The sequence below is a fragment of the Mercenaria mercenaria genome, chromosome 1 (assembly GCF_021730395.1).
Source record: "Mercenaria mercenaria strain notata chromosome 1, MADL_Memer_1, whole genome shotgun sequence".
NCBI lineage: Eukaryota > Metazoa > Mollusca > Bivalvia > Venerida > Veneridae > Mercenaria > Mercenaria mercenaria.
The window spans coordinates 66340739-66361518 of NC_069361.1; the positions used below are offsets into that span (position 1 = coordinate 66340739).

A 20780-nucleotide genomic window follows, 5' to 3' on the forward strand; every position below is an offset into this window, starting at 1 on the left:
AAATATAAAGTTTAAGATGATATAAAATCAAGAGTTGTATTTACACGTCTTGGCACACATTCACTTTTCCATTCGCCATTATATGGTATTTTTTGTTGTAATGCACACATCTGAAAATACATAAAAGATGATATAGAACTGATTAAAACAGAAACAAAATGCTAGTATAACCATTAATATACGTTAAGTTGAATAATTATCTAACATACTGTACTTCGTACCAACGAAAAGAGTATATACTTGTACATTAATAGAGGTCAGAAGAAAAAGCTTATTGTAAACAGGTATAAATGTTACGTGTTCCTGATCACACAGTGTAACATCTCGGCAACTACTGGGGTCGAGCTGGTTGGAGCAGGTAAAACACAAGGGTTGTCGTTGTGGCTTTTTTGTAGCTGAAGTCAAAACAGAGATAAAAACGTGCGAGGGTTAAAATAGTTAAGTGATATGACTAGCTGTATCTCTAATGGGGCTATATTCGACACTATTTTGACATGCAGCCGTAACTGTACGTATGTTGTTTATTATTATGTTAAACTTATAGTGGTAAAATGTGCTATATCGCTTATACAACAGTCTTTTCCATCTATTCGCGAATAATTTGATATGATGAGCATCATTTCCCTGACCTTTTTACTTTGCATCTTTAAAGACATTGTGATAAAGCCGCGACAGTGTGTCGCGCTAAAATCGGATACTAAACGATCGTTGATGCCAAAGCCAAAGAGTCAAATGTGAATGAAATTAAGCAGGCATTTTCCATGAAAGTATGGACAATTGGTATGAATAGGGTAGTAATAAGGGCGTTTTTTTGCTTTCTGTCAAGAAAGGCACTCACAAATAGATGTTCAAATAGACAAATACTCTGTGGGTGCAAAAATTACAAAAGGCAATCCAAAAGTATTACAATAATAATATTACAAATACGTCTAAATAGGGGCTTCCATGGCTGAGTGGTTAAGGTTGTCGATTTCGATTCATTTTCCGCTCACAGATGTGGGTTTGAGCCTTAATCGGGACGTTGAATTCATCAAGGACAGGCACCTTGGTAGAACCATCGATCTTTCGTAAGCCAGCTAAATGGCTTCCTCACCTTCAGCGGAAGGCGAGAGTGACAAATTGAAAATGCCATAAAGAGTTGCGATCTCAACACATTGCAGAATCTAATCAAACTCTTACATGTATGAAAACATCCATAAATCTACTGCAGCTATTCGTGGTCATAGCTAATAGCATTTATAAGTTCCTGTATATTACATATAACTAATATATAGAATTATAGGATTTCTTACACGGGTTATATAATTATGTAGACTACTTTTAAATTAGCACATCAGAATCAAATGAGCCGTGCCATGGGAAAACCAACATAGTGGCTTTGCGACCAGCATGGATCCAGACCAGCCTGCGCATCCGCGCAGTCAGTCTGGTCAGGATCCATGCTGTTCGCTAACAGTTTCTCCAATTCCAATAGGTTTTAAAAGCGAACAGCATGTTGTTTGCCAGCCCTTAATCATTGATAACATTATCTAGAACTTTCAAGAGATAACTCGGAATGCCAGACAATTGCAAAAGCGTGAAACACCACATCATAAAATGTTTCCTTCTAGCAAATTACTTGCAAATGGTCGACATATTCTAAACTGACGGTAACAATGGAAATGATCGGCTCAGGAAATATTTTTATTTAAAAGCATAAAGTTTTGAGATCCTATGGAATTTAACTTTTAAAAGGTTTCTATCAAAATATAACATACTTACCTAGAAAGAAATGTAAGTAGAAAGATAATGGCTGATTTGCACAAATACTAATCATTTCATTTAAATAAGCGCGACATGAATGCTGGGCCAACACGTTGGTACAAACTAATTAAGAAAATAATCTGTTTGAAACAAAGTGGATGGGGTAAGATATTTTTAAATAATTTCACATCGTTTTATTTTTGTATGCTAGTTTTATATACTTCAATTTTGTTATCACATTGACAACAAATATTCCAAAATGGAAAGATAATATGAAATTATGCTGTATAACTAAAGTAAATTTTAAGATACGTATATTTATATTTTCAAACACTGCCGCCGTTTCGGTTACGCCTTAATTATGATATAAGCTTATGTCAATCCAGCCGCGTAACTAGTCCTGGCAACAAGAGTTTTTATGACCTTCAAACATTATTTAACAGTTTGCTTTATGTCACCATTTATCCTTTTCCAAATGCACGGGATTTAGTACGGTCTCTACACGATGGCGAAGTGTGAAATTACGAATATTTCGAGATTTCGCAATTAGCCGTCATGTTCAGGCGATACCTGAAGCGCTTTATCACAATACTACGAAGCTTTCACGACTTTGCGCCACATATTCGTAGTCTGAAACTTTACTAAAACAAGTAATTAACGAGTCAATACATCACAATGGTGAAGTTCAAGATCACGATTACGAAACAGTAAAATAATCAATTAACAATGAAGTAGCGAATGCCGTAATAGAACATAGTAAAATACCAACGGACTTATATAGCACCCAAATACACTCTTAATATCAAGAAACATTTGCCAGCAGTTATCTCCTGAATAGCAACAAACCTTTCTGACCACAACCTTCTATATTGCAAAATTCGCCGTCACAACAGTCTCTGCACATCACTATGTCTGTGCTTGATATTGTGTCTTGACGTTTGCTTATTCTTTTCTGACCAAAAGAACGTTTGTTCGTGCAACGACTTTCCTTTAATAAAATATAAACAAAACACGTAATTCCCTTGAAGAGTATGTGTTTATCAATTAGAAATGGAATTTCATTTTGTATAATATAGTATTACTTAAAAGAACAATTACAAACTCATGTCAGTGGGGAAACACTTAACAGAGTGTTTCTAGAATTATTAGTCTTTGATAAGACGCTCAATGGCTTTTGATTAAAGCTAAATAGCGTGTTGGGCAAACGGTAGGTAGGTCAGATTACTTATGACAATAGCAGTATCAAACAATCCCTGTACTTACAGATGTACAACCCATGCTGTAGAGCACCAAGCCTCCACTAGACACGACCTGCTCAACGTAACACTTACTGCTGTCCGAACATGTTGTTTTGACACGACAGTCATCGGGATGTGGTATGTCCTGGCACTCGAGACATTGTAAACTATTTGCTGCAATTATTAAATGTTCTAATACGAATATAACTATTTATTAATGACTTAATATTTTTCATTATTTCTATTTTTAATATATTTTATAATACCTTCTTGTCATCTTTCTTTTAGTGTTTTTACTATTTAACATATAACGGATATGTGTTTGTTTCAAAGTAAGATTGAAATAATTTCTATGTATTAACTCCAGATGCAATACTTTCACAAGTGACACAGTCACGAAGGAAAGTGGCACAGCCTAGAGCGAAAGTGGCACAGTCACGAGCGAAAGTGGCACAGCCACGAGCGAAAGTGGCACAGACACGAGTAAGAATGTAAGATAGTGTGTATATATTTTGATCTTACTAGTAAAACAAACAAACTTTCTTTTTATTTCATATTTTGACAACATTTACCCATTTTATAGTGTCTAAACTGTTCCAGTGTAAAGTTACCAGATATATCTCTCTAATATTCCGATAATCACTGAAAACATGAAATAAAATAGTATTAAATGAATTACAATTGTTACGATTAACAAGAATACTTGATATTTGAAAGAAAAAAGAAACTTCAAGAACATAGTACATGTATTACGTCAAATAGAACCTTTATCTATTCATTACATAACTGGCTGAAGTTGTTGGTTATTATTGTTGTTGTTTGTTTGAAAAATGCCTTACCTGTTGAAGTAAGATAAACCGTTACTAAGGTGTATCCCAGAAACACCAATAATAAATTCATCACTGCAACATATGCTTTGTTACCAGGTGAAACTACTCTGAAATATTACTGTCTTTAGTCACTTATTTACAAGGAAGTCTCTTTAAAATATCTTCAATAAAATGGAACAGAAAATGTCAGTACATCTGGACTGCAAACATCTGTTGAAATCGTCTCTGCATTTAGATACGAATCTTATCAGTGACACACTTACGTTGGTCCACATACTACATTTCAGTGTTTCATGCTTGTGCTTTCTGATTTGTTCCACCGTTCCCTAATATAATGTCATGAATGACAGATAGCCTTATCGAATAAACTCTCTGCATTCCCTTAACGCCATTTAAACAAGAGCTATTACAGACAGTAACCCCCAATTATTCAAAAACCATATCATACAAAGTTTGAACGAAAGATCATGTGAAATATGTGAAAATGGAGACAAAAATTCATATTAACTTACAATTGTTCTATGGATGAAATAGTATAACTGTTAAACAAGAGGGCCATAATGGCCCTATATTGCTCACCTGAGTTTAATTGCTAACTTGAACAAATTTCTTTGCTAAAGCTTCAAAAACAACAAAAAAACGAAGTGAGAAGGTCATGGTAAAGATTCTTCAAGATAGGTACTGAAATCTGTTAAAAGAACAAACATACAAATTCCTTTGCTCTAGCTTAAAAAACAAGAATGTAGGTCAGTAGGTCAGGGCTAAGAACATTAAAGATGAGTATTGACATCTTCATCGAAAGTTACTGACGTGGTCCAAATTTCTGTGCTGTTATGATCGGTGTGCTAAACTGTACATGCCATCCAAATTGTAACGCTGTATCTTAAAAAAAAAATATGTCAGTAGGTCAAGGTCACAGACATGTGACCCCTAATTACTTGGGGTCATCAGGTAATTATAATTAAACAATCTAGGAAATATAATCAGATGAATTTTTAAGTATTTTTTTCCTATATAACTAATATAAAAGTGACCCTCGTGGCGGAGCCTCTTTTCACCCCAGGGGCATAATCTGAACAATCTTGTTAGAGAACCACTAGGCAATGCTACTTACCAAATATCAAAGACTTAAGCCTTGAACTTTTAGACAAGGAGGTTTTAATTTTTATCCTATTTAAGTCTATGTTGAACTTGGGGCCCCGGGGCAGGGCCTCTTTTCACCACAGGGGCATCATTTGAACAATTAAGGTAGATCGAGGACCATTAGGCAATGCAACATACCAAATATCAAAAGGATAGACCTTGCAGTTTCAGGCAAGAAGATTTTTTAATTCTTTTCCTATATAAGTCTATGTAAAACTTGAGACCCCCTAGGTGGGGCCTCTTTTCACCCCGGGGGCATAATTTGGCTAATCATGGTAAAGGACCACTAGGCAATGCAATATATCAAAATCCTAGGCCTTGGAGTTTCACAACTTGAGACCCCCGAGGCGGAGTCTCTTTTCACCAAAGAGGCATAATTTGAACAATCTTGGTAGAAGACCACTAGATGATGTCACATACCTAATATCAAAGCCCTATGCCCTGTGGTTTTTGACACGAACATTTACAAAGTTGTTTTCCTATATATGTCAATATAAACCATGTGACCCCCGGGGCTGGGCCATATTAGACCCTAGGGGGATAATTTGAACAATCGTGTCGAGGACCACTAGATAATGTTGCATACCAAATATCAAAGCCCTAGGCCAAGTGGATTTGGACAAGATTTTCGAAGTTTTTCCCTATATAAATCTTTGTAAACCATGTGATGTGCCCCCCCCCCCCCCCCCCAACAGGGTGGGGCCATATTTGACCTTAGGGGGCTAATTTGAACAAACATGGTAGAAGACCATTCGATGATGCCACATACCAAATATCAAAGCCCTAGCTACTGTGGTTTTGGACAAAAAGATTTTTAAAGTTTTTCCTTTCGGTTGCCATGGCAGCCAGAGTTCCATATGGAATTCATTTCTTTGACTAATGTTCAGTGACGATCATGCAAGGAACATTCTTTGAAGTTTCATCAAAATTAGACTGGTGGTTTATGCTGGGAGGTGTTGACGGAAGACGGACGGCAGTCAATCACTGACCACAAAAGCTCAGTGAGCTAACAACTAAATAAACTATAGTAAATATTTATAATAATCAGTAAAATGTTTTAAATGATAAGCTGGAAATATTTACACTTCTTAACGTTTAAAATTTCCATCTGTTACACAATCCGTTCAGGCTATCACGTCTTACTACTGGACGCCAAACGAAGAAGTTACTAGAACCATTTTTCTTAAGCATGACACAGCCAAGAAGCGTACCCACGACCTCTCGCACCCGAAGCGAATGCTCCACTACAAGTCTAGGTAGTTTTGACGTTCATCAGACTATCTTCGTCATAGTTTGGACTTTCGTCATCTAGCTTCGTACCAGAATCTCTCTTGATTGGCGCTTAGCATTTAAAAAAGTGAAACTGCCTTCCCTTCTCTCATATCCTCATGGCGATGGATTCTATCAGTAATGAGGTGTCGAAAGTTACTTAAATAATTTTGAAAGTTAAATTATTTAACTGGGAACCATACGCCGCGTTTCAAGGAAATACACGCCAGTGTATCGTTGAAGGTTCCGTGTGTACCGCCGTATGAACACAAATGCGGATGTCTCTATTTTTTTTTTCTTTTTTTGGACTTGTAAGCATGTGTAAGTAATTGGTAAGCCTATCCAGACAGTGCTGTGGTCACTGAAATATGCTGGTGAGAGGTACACCATGGGTTTGGTTTTCCGGTTGGTATATACCTGACCAAGGATTGAACCCGTTTTGCAGGTTGACATGTCTACCAGGGAGCAGAAGCACCTGAAACACTGAGTGGATCTTAAGTTGACATTGTAGAAGTACCAAGAATCAGAATGTTTTCATTTGATAGAATCTGTGATACAAGTTCAGTCAGTGTGCGAACTACTTCAGTTGTAGTGGCATCAGATGCACAATTAAAAGTATGAGTGTCAGCGAATATGCTTCTATCTGGAGTAAGATCATGTCAGCATATTTTGTCGTTATTTTCTTCAAGTAGGAATTATGAAAGGTAGGAGTGACATATGCAAGAACTCCTGCAGCTATTTGATCTATCCTGCCGAAATGTCAACTTGCTATATATTGCAGGTGTTTTGTGCTTCTTGAGCCATGTCTCGGTTAAACATAGTATATCAGCAAGCCGCCTGAAGTCCTTACAATTGACAATGACCAGTTCATGTCGAGTGAGCGTGTGTTGAGCAGAGCAATAAAAATAAAATGTGTTGGTTTTGCGATCACTGGATTTTGAAGAATGGTAAACGTTCTAATATTCATGCTTTGAAGTGCTTGAGCTCTGATTTTGTCTTTGTTGACCTTAGTTATGTAAAGACCACTCAAAGATGTGACTCTACTGAGTGCTAAATAGCACTGTCCAGCACCAAATTTACCTGAAATGCTGACAACAGCTCGAGGCAATGGCATACCCTGTGTTTTGTGTATAGCACATGCCAAAGAGAGACGGTGTTGGAATTATTGTCTGACAACTCCAGTTGTGTTTACTTGAAGAAGAATTTCATCTCTGAAGATGGGTGTTCCTCCTCGACATTTTATTGAATTACGAAGATATTTTAAACGCAGTTTTTGGTCACATATCTGTTGGTCACATTTAATGATGATAGCCTTAACTTCACCCGAGTCAGATGACCAGAATTTTAATACGACACCTTGTGTGCTATTTACTAGTTCATCAGAATCATCAATGTTTTTGGTGATCATAATTATTGCGCCTGTACAAAGAGTCAATTTCTTGTAGAATCCACCTGTAAGAGTGTTTGGTAGTGGACTATTGTCTGTGTATGTTGAAGAAAAGCAAGGAAGAATATCCAACAGGGAAAGCCACGTTCTAAAAGCGCAGCCTTCCCGAACGCGCACACGATCAACACACACACACACATACACACACCTCACACAAAGCAAACACATAAGGACAAAACAAACAAAAAAGGAACACAATGGGGCACCGGTACCTCCTTGTAACGGTCTGAAAGTTCAAGGCCTAGACCTTTTATATAATTGGTATGTAGCATTGCCTAGTGAATCTCTAACAAATTTATTTAAATTATGTCCATGGGGTAAAAAGCCCTGGGGGTCACTTGTTATATGAGTTATATATATAGGAAATAATACTTCAAAAAATATCAGATCATATTTCCAATGTTTTATCATAATTACCTGATGACCCCAAGTAATTAGGGGTCACCTGACTGCGACCTTGACCTACTGACCTACTTTCTTGATTTTTAAGATAAAGCCTTGGAAATTGGAGGACATGTACAGTTTTGCGCACCGATCTTAAAACTGACTTTCAGTGACCATGAATGTGACCAATTGACCTACTTTCTTAATATTTTAGCATCAGTTTGATATTTGAAACATATAGCTCATATTACTCAGGTGAGCGATCCAGGGTCATCATGACCCTTTTGTTTTACTTTATCTATAATTACATAATACTGACAAACATCTTGAAACAATAACCCTATCTAACAGAAAAAAAGATTTCTTTAGTTTACCATTGGCAAATATCTAATTTCATGAGATTTTAGCATTTTCGTTTCTCAAAGCTGTATTGAAAGTCATAAATGTTTATGATAATAAATGTTAGCGATTTACAGAAGGAAATTTGAGTCCCAAACAGGCATTGTGTCACTTACATTGGTTGCCGATGAATGCAAGAATTGAGTTCAAGATACTTTCTTTCATGTATAGCTGTCACACTGGCAGAGCACTTCTGTATTTAACAGAATTGGTTACAGAGTATATTCCTAGTAAATAAGGTTTGAGATCGTCTGAAAATTCTAAATGTTGTTATGTTGTTCCATACAACAAGTGCAAAACATTCAATGATAGAAGTTTCTGTACTATTGGTCCAAAACTTTGGAATGAACTGCCGTTAGAACTACGCAAAAGTAAATCACTTGACACATTCAAAAAACAAATAATATTAAGACTCTGTATTTCAGAGTTTTCAATTTATTTGATAACTGTTTATTATGAGAAAACTTCACCTTTTCAAAACACCATTGCACCATTCTTACAGCAGGCTCTTAAATGATTCAAATCGCTTGCAATGTCTGACAATCTGTTTCTGATCATTACACACGCGGTTTACCATGGCTATTAAAAGTAAAGAACATTTATTTTATCTTTATTAACAAGATGAAGGTTTACAAGGGAGAATATATAATGAAAACTTGACAGATTTGGAAATTTTGCAAGATTAATTTTGCTTTCCTTTAAGAATTTGAAACGTTATGTGCATGACTTATCACATACTTAACGTTATACAAATTTCTTCATGTAACTCCAATAAATGGAATAAGAATTTATCTCACTGAGCTTATCAGAAAGAGTTTTTTGTCCAATTAATACAGCACTCGTTATTTTCATGTTGAAGCAACGCGTTCTCTTTCTAATGTCTAGCTTGATTCACGTATTGCTTCGAAAGACTGCATGCTGTAGCATGACATAGTGCCACTTTAAAACCAATGTCATAGAAATAACAAGGTTGTCCTAAAAACAACATTAGCTTGTTATTTCCTTCGAAGTGTATAACATGTTCTTGCACTGTTACAACAAATAAATAAAGGAAGAAATGACATTAACCTTATAAAATAATCAATGGCAAAAATCACACAGAATCTCATTCTTTCCAATTGTTTTCTGATTAAATTTCTGTAAAAGCTATAGTTAAAAGTAATGCGCACAAATTATCTTTATACCTTTATTATGAATTCTTGCACCATTTTATTGTATGACTGCATATGTAGTTCAGCTTGTACGGCTTTGATTCATTGTGTAAATTCACACAACCACAGCCGAAGAAGTGTAATATTACGTGTGGAAAATCCTTTGTTGTACCTACAAGCCCACTGCAACTACAAACGAAAGCCTTCCTTTGCCCAGTTTTAACGAAATGATGGATTAATAATTGTAACACATCCTTCGTTTGGTCTAATTTCATCCGTTGTAACATTTGCTGAAGGATGTCTACAGTTTCTCTGATGTTTTTTTTTATTTCAACAGTTTAGACTGCGCAGAGTAAATTGCATTTACAATACGACAATTACACTAACATTTTGAAGATATGTTTATCTGTTTTAAGATCCGTGAACAGTAGAGAAAAAAAACTTCAGAGTTCTGTCTAAAAAATAGTGTTGTTTGTATCAATTTTCCGTATATAAAATAACAAATGTAAATGGCACAACGCAAAAATAGGACAAGGTACATGTATACTTTATGTCATTATGTGGCACTGTGTATAAAATCTAACTTTGTGGGGCTGAGCAATTCCGCAGTAGACTTTCCACTGAACTGATTATGAAAATAACATCTTTGGCAAAAGTTAGGAAGTTAAAACTGGGTCAGCCGTTAACGGAAGTAGTAACGCCGTCTTGTTCTAACGTGTCATCATCTGATTGGTCATTATCACATGGCTGGATGTTTCCTAGCATTACCCGGATGGTTTCGAGATCAGACGGTTCTACGAGATCGAGCGGTCTTTCGCCTTCATCCGTTAAAATTGTCTTATCTGCCCCTTTCTCCAAAAGAAACCTGGAAAGAAAAAGATAGAACTACTATAAAGTATTGCAAGCTTTAATTCAAATCGGAATAGGAAGTATATACTGCTCGTCTTCTTTTGCTAGGACATTATCTGAGCCGCGCCATGAGAAAAAAACATAGTGGCTTTGCGACCAGCATGGATCCAGACCAGCCTGCGCATCCGCGCAGTCTGGTCAGGATCCATGCTGTTCGCTAACGGTTTCTCTACTTGCAATAGGCTTTTAAAGCGAACAGCATGGATCCTGACCAGACTGCGCGGATGCGCAGGCTGGTCTGGATCCAAGCTGGTCGCAAACGCACTATGTTGGTTTTCATATGACGCGGCTCATTTGTTAATTAAGGTAGTAAACTCTCCTAACGCGATTTCGGTATTCTCCGGTTTTTACAGGAAGTTGTAAGTTCAGCTACAACTACGTATTATTGCGCAACGACAGTACGTAATTATACGGAAATCGTGGATTGTCATTATGAACCCACAACCTGAATTCGTACAGTATACAGCGCCTATATTATACCGCTGTAACTTAGCAGCTGCAAATTATCCACTTATATTTACAACCACGCAATGGTACAGATTCATTTGTTTTTGTGCATATACCTGTTTATTGTTACTGTTATTTGCTTCAAAGAAGTATCTGCTTTTTTATTGTTAATATTAGTGATTCAAGAAATATCAAAGCAATAATGAATATGTAATAAAATAAAGTTATATGAGCTGTTTCTACTGACGTAGCTGGTTTGTCCTATTTGATGATCTTCTTTCTTCAATGTACAGACTTGATCAATTCTAAATGTCGTAATACTCGCATAAATGTCGCATGAATTAATATTTGAACCTATGCAACAATCCATATAAAATATAAATCCAACATCTATTATTTCTAGCAAATTGATTGCTTTAGCATATTGATTAACCTCTTGTTTATCATTTTTGTAGTCGTACTGCATCAATGCCAAATCAGGTAGCAGTAATATTCGAAAGACGGCGATAAATTTCATATTTTCTGAACGAAACAACAGAACAAAAAAAAAACAACTTTAATCCTAATCGTGTATCCTTATCATGATAATTATGGTCTCTTCAGAGTACTTACGCAACAATATCCGCATATCCCTCCGCACAAGCAGCATGAAGTGGCGTCCAAGAATCATCGTCTTGTTTGTTGATATCTGCACCATGTGCAACTAGAAGTCTTACAGCACTGTCATTGCCATCTAGTACCGCTTGATGTAAAGGCGTTAAACCTACAAAAAGCAATCAGATTTCATGAAAAATTGACATGTCATTTTTTCTCACCAAGTCAGACTTAACAATGGTCGTTTCGATTACATTTGTATACGCAAATTTGCTTGTTTACCAATTATGTTGAACATTTTATCAGTATATGTGTACCATATTCAGTTAGAACGTAATATGTAACGAACGTTTCCATTGGAGTATTTAAATACAGCGATAAAAGCCGAATTATACCCAATGTAACTTAAGTGTCAACAAAACAGTTTAAATAAAATTACAGATCGAAGTGATCAAGTAGGAATGAAAGTTGTTTTGGTCTTACTAGTTTGCATTTAGCCTGTTCTGACTGAATTAAATATCAGATTTAAACACGGCGTGGATGGGGTGCGTGTGCGGGAAGAGAATTTCGCTTCAAAAATTGTGTTGTTGTTTTTCGGCTGGAGAGAAAACTTACGTTTTGTGTACGAGATTAATACCTCACTGTACGTAAACAGTACTGCGATTTGAAGTAAAATAATTCAAAAAGAGTGAGCATTTTCTTAAAGAATGGTCAAGCAATGGTAGGGATAAAAATTTATTTAACCTGTTTTGCGGACCAGTAAGCAACGTGCATGTCAAAATTATTTTGCTGGCTTTGTCTATTGCTCATTGTCTGAAAAAGTTTTTTTGTATTTTCTATGTTTTTTTAATCGCACGTTTTTCTGAGAAAATAATTATTTTAATATTTTTAATATTTAAAGTATACATAGCTCATCGGCCTGTCATATATTCTAGTTACGACTCACTCCCACCTGTGATGCAGGTCGGTGTAAACTCGACCAGCACAGAGAACCTTCAGAAAGTGTTTGATAGTCATGTGAAAACACGGGGTGAGGTTTTTCGTATTGATGGACAGAAAATAAATCCTTATTTTAAAACAAATTATTATAACTGGCTTTACGCAAATCGAATTCATTAAATTTGATCAGCCATCGATCTTCTAATTACTTACCAACGTCATTAATTCCACTAATGTCTACCTGTAAACTGGCTCTTCTCAACATGTGACCTAGTGCATTTATATCATTCTCCTTTATATTGTCCAAAAACACTAACTCATCCGGAAACCGTACACCCTTTGGTTTTTCTACTTCCGGATTCTGTTTAGCGAATAAACTTGCCCTTCTGCTCATGATTCGCTGTTTAAATTAATTTTCTTGTATCTACAAGGCAAATTTCTATTATATTTTCGTGTAAATAGTACATATCCATTCACTGTCACATATTTTTCAATTTCTGAACTCCAAAATGTTACACGGTTATCAACGCAACTGTTAAACTAGGCTAGCTTTTTTTACACATTAATTCATTATCTTATAATGATTTGACTTTATAATTAACAGTTAATTCATCCATGTTTTGTGATGGTATTTAGATTCTTTGCAGTTATATATGCTGCTCTTTTGCGTACCGTTGTCCGTTAACCGTTCATTGCATTTTTGTTCATAAACTATATCTTAGAAATACGTAATGTATTCAAGAACAAGTGCACAAATTCACTCTTTTTCAAAGTTCACAAAATGCATTTATTAGCTATCCATCCCCGTTTGATTTTTTAAACACTCGATTTTTTGATATTCCAACCAATGCTGTATTTCATAACTCTCATAGAAATCGTTATTCAAAATTGTGCATGGAATGTTCCATAAATTACATACCAACCGTATTCCATCGTTTCACATCTGCATAGAGTATAACTCCAGTAACTATCAGAGTTTCCAACAAAATAACTCGCAGGTACTTCTCTCGCAGTGTGCGTTATAATTCCGTTAATGATGTTGTCCGGAGGGTTAAATCATTTGAAGCGCTCTTGAACTTTGGTGCCTTATATCTGTATATCGGTCATTAAAACAAAATAATGCTCTTGTTTATATGTGAGCAAAGAAAACGTAAAAGAATATTCTATGAAACACATGTTGAATATAATAAAACATTATTTCGTCTGTTTTCTGCTTTGTTCTATTGAAAATACAGCCTGTTAAGACTTTTAACAGTAACTTAACATATATAATCTTTTCTTGTTTATAGTCTCATAAAAATTGTAAAAAACAGATATTTTTAATGTAACTTTAAATGTCACGTGCATAATTACACTGATTTCATTCTACCACTGTATGAGTAGAAAGTGTATGAAGTATGGATATGTGTTCAAGATACCACGTTCATGTCCAAGTTTTTGCAGTAAAATTATTGTTTCCTCTCCCTTGAACATCAGTACTTCTTTAATCAGTAGGGTAAGTTCCCCAAGTGTATGAAAAGGGGCTGTAGAAGGTCATCTAGCTGGTGAACGTTTTTGTACATTAAAGCCTTAAGGGACTAACTAACACATTTTACGTGAAAATAATTTCTCTTAAAATCTATAAAAAGTGAGTACTCTAAAAGTTATTTTTGGTACAAACTTATTGACAAGAGGTTGCAAAATATTCTTAAAAATAACCTAAAATATTCTTCTTGCATTTTTACCAATATCTAACTTTCATTTTTCACCCACTTAATTATTTTTACGGTGCAAACTTGATGGTTTGAAATTGTTGAAAAAGTTCACCAAAATCGTGGCCGAGTAGCTTACATGCTGGGTCACAGAGAGACTGTATTCAGTCTCTATGTTTTGTTCACAGGAGATGGCTCATGGTGCTATTCAATTTTATATGATTATTGTCCTTTTCTTCTCAAACCATAGGAGGGAATTGCTGAAATAGCAAAACTTTAGTTTTTTTTAATAAAAAAGCCGATTATCTACATAATCTAGTAGGTAGTCAAACCAGGTTACAGGCAACATTCAGTACAGAATCGGTTATGATCTCAAGAGGGGAAATTTCTATCAGTTAAGATTTGTGTTAATGTTTGTATTATATGTTTCAAGAACAACTCGAGTTAATCTGCTGCATGTAGCGCACATTAACATGTCAGAATTCTCAGAAAAACTTAACATCTAGTCCCGATACAGGCAGTAAATGAGAAATAATTTTATATGATAATATCACCAGAAGGTTTGTCAGATAATTTGTTACTGGGCATCTGCCAACAGACCCACGCCGACAGAAATACTAAGTGCCTAATATAAAACCTTACATTTTCCACAAAACATTGTGTGTCCGATCTGCGTTCAAGTGATTAATTCGTGAAACTCATGTTAAAATTCCGGTTAAATTACGGTGACAAACAACACAGTAACAGTGCATGCCAGATAAGAAATAAAATGGAGGTTGTACGAACCATTGGGCAGCGTTTGACAGCAATTTTAAAAAAGAATTTGACTAAACCGTATCTTATTGGATGTATGCAGAACGTCTTAAATACTTTAACATCATATATATTTATGATTATTCATATTTTAAAAAATACTAGAATACATGTAGAATATTGACCTCATGGTATGCATGGGTGCAGTATTTCTTTTCATCTCGCCTTCGTTAACTCTTATTTTATCACTTGGGAAATGGCTACAGGACAAAACCAATGCACGGTGCATGAGGGTAAAAGATACAAGAAAATAAAAGGTGTTTTATTTGTTTACTTGGTATATTCAACAAACAGATATTTCTCAGTGTGTAAATTCTTCTACAATTTAAATTATCTAGAACGGATGATCGATATCATTGTCACGTGATTACGCTAATTAAACCGGAAATGATTGAGAAGGTGATAGTTTGATAGACATTTTAGACATTTATCATGTTAGTTTGAATGATTCTACCTACAAATGCCCTGTAAATTAATGAGGCCAGACTATCGGAAACTGCTTTTTCTGGAAACGATTGCTCAAAAGTTGACGTTGATCGCTTCTGATATCTAACAATTGGTAATTATCATGACAGTACCCTGATTTATATTTTTATATATCCATTTAAAGAATTACTGTTCTTGGCGGCAATTTTCTATATATATATATATATATATTTATCATGCGCTTGACACTCGAAAACTTTATCTGGGAAAATATTCAAAATAGAGGTAAACCAGTGCGACGCTCAAATTTCACAACCGCTGAAATCTTATTACACTATCACAAAAAAAAATTGTGGCGCTTCAAACAATTTACTTTATTATTTTTTTTCTGCTATTTTTTTTACCTTCGACAAATAATCCTGACAGAAATAGTGATTGCTCAGATAAATTTCATCACTAAATATTCTTGCCGCATTGACAGAACGTAATGAATATTTTTTTTTCAAATGCTATGGTGACAGTGAAATCTATGTTTCAAATGCTCCAATTCTGTCAAAAATCTTAATTAGATAAGCCCCCGTCTTAGGTAAAAAAAAAATCTTGTAAGATTTAACAGAAATGAAACATTCCAACGAAAGAAATATTTTACTTTTTGTTCCGATCTATATAATGATTCGATAACATATATATATATCTAATTGACATTTTTCTGCTAGAACTGCTCCATTATATTGCAATTTTCTTTGACCTTTACTTACAAAAACTCCGTGATTATCTAACATATAGAAGAATTTGTCAAGTAGAATGTATAGAGTTGCTTCGGAAGTTAACACTTTGTGAATAATCTACATGGCACCCACAACATAATAAAAAAAGTTTTTTGACATTTAAATTGAGTGCCAGGTTAGTTGTGCCTTTAACATTTTGTTTAGTAGAGAACCGATTTCGTACAAAATGATTTCTTCCTGCATTAAAAAAAAAACATTACAGAAGTTGTGTAGTTTCAGCAGAACTGTAAAAGTTATCCGACAATCTGTTTTGAGCAACTGAGTGCGTGCGTATACTGGTAGAGAATCTATCTAAGTTTTTTTTTAGGGCGAGAGGGGCAGTTTTGCCAAGGAGACACGTACGTATCAGCTTTACAAGAGCAATAGACAGTGTAATGGTTTATACGCTGTGACGTTAATGTTAGTTAGTTTCTGACTGTGCACAACACACTGGCGGATCTAACTCGATCTCGTCCTCTATAAGGCCTAAAAATAAGTGTTTGTTTCCGGTAACATGCTCAAAAAAATTAGGGAAGGTAGTTCGGTAATTTTATTTTTTTTTGGAATTTTTTTTTTAGTTAGTGGGACTTTTCAGAAATTGCTTTTGTGTCATAACATGAATACAAATAGGTGGCGTGTGCCTTTAGAGCATCAGTAAGTTGATTTTTAACATCACTGACCATGTTTAAAGCATAGAAAAGTGCAGTCATGCAAACACAAAGTTGAAAAAAATCTCATAAGGCCATAAAAAACATTTAGGGTCGGGCCAAAAATTTAGGGTAGGTCGGTATACCGGAAACAAACATTTTTTAGGCCTAGAATAATTATATAGCTAGCAGCCAGAACCGTTTTTTCAAAAATGGTTTAGATCTTCATGTTTCTTTATGTCCATGCTTTTATTTAAATACAGATGCTAGATGGGCAGGTATTGTGTAATATTATTTTGAAGATATTTTCAAGTAACTGTACACTAGATTTATAGTTGTCATATGCTGCAACAAAATATTACTTCCACATGTCTTGTTTTAACATCTGAAACAATTGGCTTCATAGTCCCTTGGTAAATCATTGAATAATTCATCCTTTATGCTATAGCGCTTCAAACTGCGTTTATATAACTATCTGTACTAAACCCGACTGCTGCTAAGCCTTATCAATAATCTTGCAGTTTTGATCATTATCTTTCGTAAATTTACGTACATCTCTTTTCAATAAAATCGGTTCACAGTACAAAAGGGAAAATACAATGCTTTATCGTACATTCATAAAATTATATGGAAAAATACAAGTCTATCTAAACAAGAGCTCGTAGAACACGAAATACCCCCTTGATGCATTCAGTAACTGCACAAGGAACAGAAATTAATTGGTCACTGTGCACTGGACATTTTGATGAACTGACCTCAAATCAATAAGTATGTGTCATTTACCAGTCATAAGTGACCTCCATATCAAATGTGATCTTAAACCAAAACATTCTCTATTTATTGGCAAAAAGTTCTACTGTTCTGGACCAGTGTAACCTTGACCTACTGACCTCAAAATCTATAGGGGTTATCTGTTGGTCCTGACCAACCTCCCTGTCAACTTTAGACTTACAAAGTCTGTTGAGATCAAATAGTCTGTAATAATATTAATTTCTTCACACTGACACTAAATTATTTTCTCAGAAAAACATTTTCTCTCTAGGCTCATCTCAACAGACAGAGGCAAGAGATATTGTAATTTTTTTCAGAAAGTGGTATCAGAGAGGATTGTGGCCAGGTGCTTTACATTCAATGACTCTAACGACTGATGCCAGTCTATATCAACTTTCATGATCATAGACCCAAGCGTTCTTGAGTTATCATCCGGAAACCGTTTAACTGTTCCGGGTCACTGTGACCTTAACCTTTGACGTACTGACCTCAAAATCAATAGGGGCCATCTGCTGGTCATGACCAACCTCCCTATCAACTTTCAAGATCCTAGGCCAAAGCGTTCTTGAGTTATCATCCGGAAACTAATTGGTCTACATACCGACCGACCGAGAGTCAGACCGACCGATATCTGCAAAACAATATACCCCTCCTTCTTCGAGTGGGTGGGTGGGGGGCATATTAACATAATAAAATGTTAACAGTTTGCTCTCTTGTTATTGTTTCGCAAATCCTATTCCTATGATGTTATATACGTGGTTGATGTTGAGGTATGATTCCCACTTAGCTTTTTTGCAGCATATTGTGAATCAAGTGTTCGGCAAGTACTTACTTATTAAACTACTGTTACTTGTGTAGATATCCTTTTTTTTCTTCTTTCTACAAAAAAGATACACAGGTAAATCCGGCGAAGTTTTATTGTCAGCAAAGCATTTATTGCGTTTTTTGAAAAAAAAAGCATTTTACAGGTAAAATCGAAACACGTATGTGTCATGTTTGGGTCATGAATTCAATCGCCAGATTTTACAAATATTGTCTATAACTAACGATTCTATGGACGAGACATCGGTTTGTGGTCATATCAGTAAAGAAGATACCCACCCGCTACATACAGATAAAAGAATTTAAACATGATTTTTGTCCGATAGGTTTGGCGCCAATTTCAATTGCATGTTTATGACAAGCTCAGTGGCTACGAGTATTTCTGCTAATTGCAAAAAGTAAAAAGTAAGGAGGGTAGGGTTATGGTTTTTGCATGCGACACATCGTCTTGTCATGCTGATCATTTGTGCCATTTATTTTTCAGAAATACATCCATGCATGACAAATATACAGACCGAACACGAAACCCGGATGAGCATTCGACAAAGAGAGAAAAATTAAAAAGTAAGAGCGGTAGATCGCGACACATCGTCATGTCATGCTAATCATTTGTGCGAAGTTATTTTCAATGTTTCAGAATCCTTCTATGAATGACAAATTTACAGACCAAACTCAAAATCCGGACGGACGCTGCAATTACTATATGCCTTCCCTTTTGGGAATGGAGTTTGAAGGCATATGCCTAAACGGGTTTTAGCAAAAGATGAGACTGAAACTGGGAATCCGGAAACGGAAGTGGTGACGCCATCTTGTCGATCCTAACGTATTTTCATCCGACTGGGCATTATCACTAGGTTAGGCATTTCCCAGTGTCACTCCGCGTCATCGTTCCGAAATCAGACGGTTCAACGAGATCTAGTGGTCTTTCATTCTATCCGTCAAGATTTTTCTTACAAAAAAGCATTCAGTGAAATACTTCCATGGCAAATCAAGTTGGCTGGTTTTTGAAAGCACTGCACTTAATCAAATTGATATTCTCACCTAACGCGAGCTTTTGCCTCCCCGAATTAATATCCCTTTATCATGCAGAGCAAGATGCTAATGACCAAATACGATCTCTTATGTTTACAGGGCCCGTATGATTAATTTCTCCACAGTGTGACCAATGTGAAAAATGATCTTGTGTTGAGATGTGGATTTCACCATGCAATTCATTTTGGACTGCAAGTTTATGATTATGGAAAATAGTACAAAGCATAAAAGCTATCAATTACAAAATGTGCATAATTTCTATATTATTTGTTTCAAATATAAAGCCATCTAACTTTCAGATATCGTAAATTCATAAGCCACAGCGATCCAATTTTCTCCACAATTGGCGAATGCAATGATCAGTGAAAATTTATGGCCACTGTCGCCTCTGTTTAGCGTAAAACAACCTGTTCCAGACAGAATATCTTTCTATCAAGACATAACTAACGTACCTATCGGAAAGGTGCAATGATGTAATGAACACAATAAATAAAACAGCTTTTGCACAATTATATAAGCCTTATTGTATATTGTAAGGTAAAATACACGTATGAAGCTTTGCCCGTCTTTGACGTTTTTATTAGAACACGATTCTAGAATGTAGCTGCCATGATAAATGTAAACATTGGACAGGCCTGGGATTATGGGATAGCCTGAAAATCTACATTCTAAAGCCGTTCTTCTGCACCTTTTTAAAGACATATTCCTATAGAACGTTGAAAGAAGAAAACTTTATTTTGAAACAGTCACGACAAGCTCATATGTCTGTATAGAAGAGAACAAACGTCATCTTACACATCATATCATCTCGAATATATTTCCTTGGTGATACATTAAGTGCTGAAAATGTTCTAATTTGAAAAGACACTTCATTATATATGCATAACTGTTTATTCCCTTTCCTTCTTCCAGTACTGTACAAAATCGTATCATACAAATTTAAAGCGTTTTGTCAATGTTGCGGCATACAAGTGTGCAGATTAAAAACGATACAAATCGGATGTTTTACGTAATACAAATCGGATGTTTTACGTAAAACAAAAAATAAAGTATAAATGACGTCGGCGGGTTTTACATCAATCTTGTAAGAAACTACCAACACAAAATCAAGGATAAACGTTTCGTTTCCAAAATGAAATGAGCCGTGCCATGAGAAAACCAACATAGCGGCTTTGCGACCAGCATGGATCCAGACCAGCCTGCGCATCCGCGCAGTCTGGTCAGGATCCATGCTGTTCGCTAACAGTTTCTCTAATTGCAATAGGCTTTGACAGCGAACAGCATGGATCCTGACCAGACTGCGCGGATGCGCAGGCTG

At 35.6% G+C, this 20780-nt stretch overlaps 2 protein-coding genes across 2 annotated transcripts; both read right to left on the reverse strand.

Annotated features, from left to right (window-relative positions):
• Window positions 1-11: 11 nt before the first annotated feature.
• LOC128545931 (uncharacterized) lies at window positions 12-4693 on the reverse strand. The gene is made up of 5 exons (XM_053551180.1): window positions 3821-4693; window positions 3007-3155; window positions 2590-2731; window positions 298-395; window positions 12-110 (listed from the first exon to the last, which is right to left on the reverse strand). The coding sequence occupies exons 1-5, from the start codon at window positions 3879-3881 to the stop codon at window positions 12-14; spliced, it is 549 nt and encodes a 182-aa protein (XP_053407155.1). The 5' UTR covers window positions 3882-4693.
• Window positions 4694-9047: 4354 nt separating this feature from the next.
• LOC123535379 (protein phosphatase 1 regulatory subunit 27-like) lies at window positions 9048-13530 on the reverse strand. Its single transcript, XM_045318037.2, has 3 exons — window positions 12707-13530; window positions 11573-11723; window positions 9048-10469 (listed from the first exon to the last, which is right to left on the reverse strand). Exons 1-3 carry the CDS (start codon window positions 12885-12887, stop codon window positions 10280-10282), a joined length of 522 nt encoding a protein of 173 aa, XP_045173972.1. The 5' UTR covers window positions 12888-13530; the 3' UTR covers window positions 9048-10279.
• Between the last annotated feature and the right edge of the window lie 7250 nt (window positions 13531-20780).

Coding starts and splice junctions, on each gene's coding strand:
- LOC128545931 (XM_053551180.1), bottom strand. CDS start 3,881: ATGAATTTATTATTGGTGTTTCTGGGATACACCTTAGTAACGGTTTAT. Junction 396..2,589: donor AGAAGGTTGTGGTCAGAAAG/GTTTGTTGCTAT, acceptor TTTTGACTTCAG/CTACAAAAAAGCCACAACGA. Junction 111..297: donor CACTGTGTGATCAGGAACAC/GTAACATTTATA, acceptor ATGTATTTTCAG/ATGTGTGCATTACAACAAAA.
- LOC123535379 (XM_045318037.2), bottom strand. CDS start 12,887: ATGAGCAGAAGGGCAAGTTTATTCGCTAAACAGAATCCGGAAGTAGAA. Junction 11,724..12,706: donor TAGTGGAATTAATGACGTTG/GTAAGTAATTAG, acceptor TGCTTTTTGTAG/GTTTAACGCCTTTACATCAA. Junction 10,470..11,572: donor GGATATGCGGATATTGTTGC/GTAAGTACTCTG, acceptor TTTTCTTTCCAG/GTTTCTTTTGGAGAAAGGGG.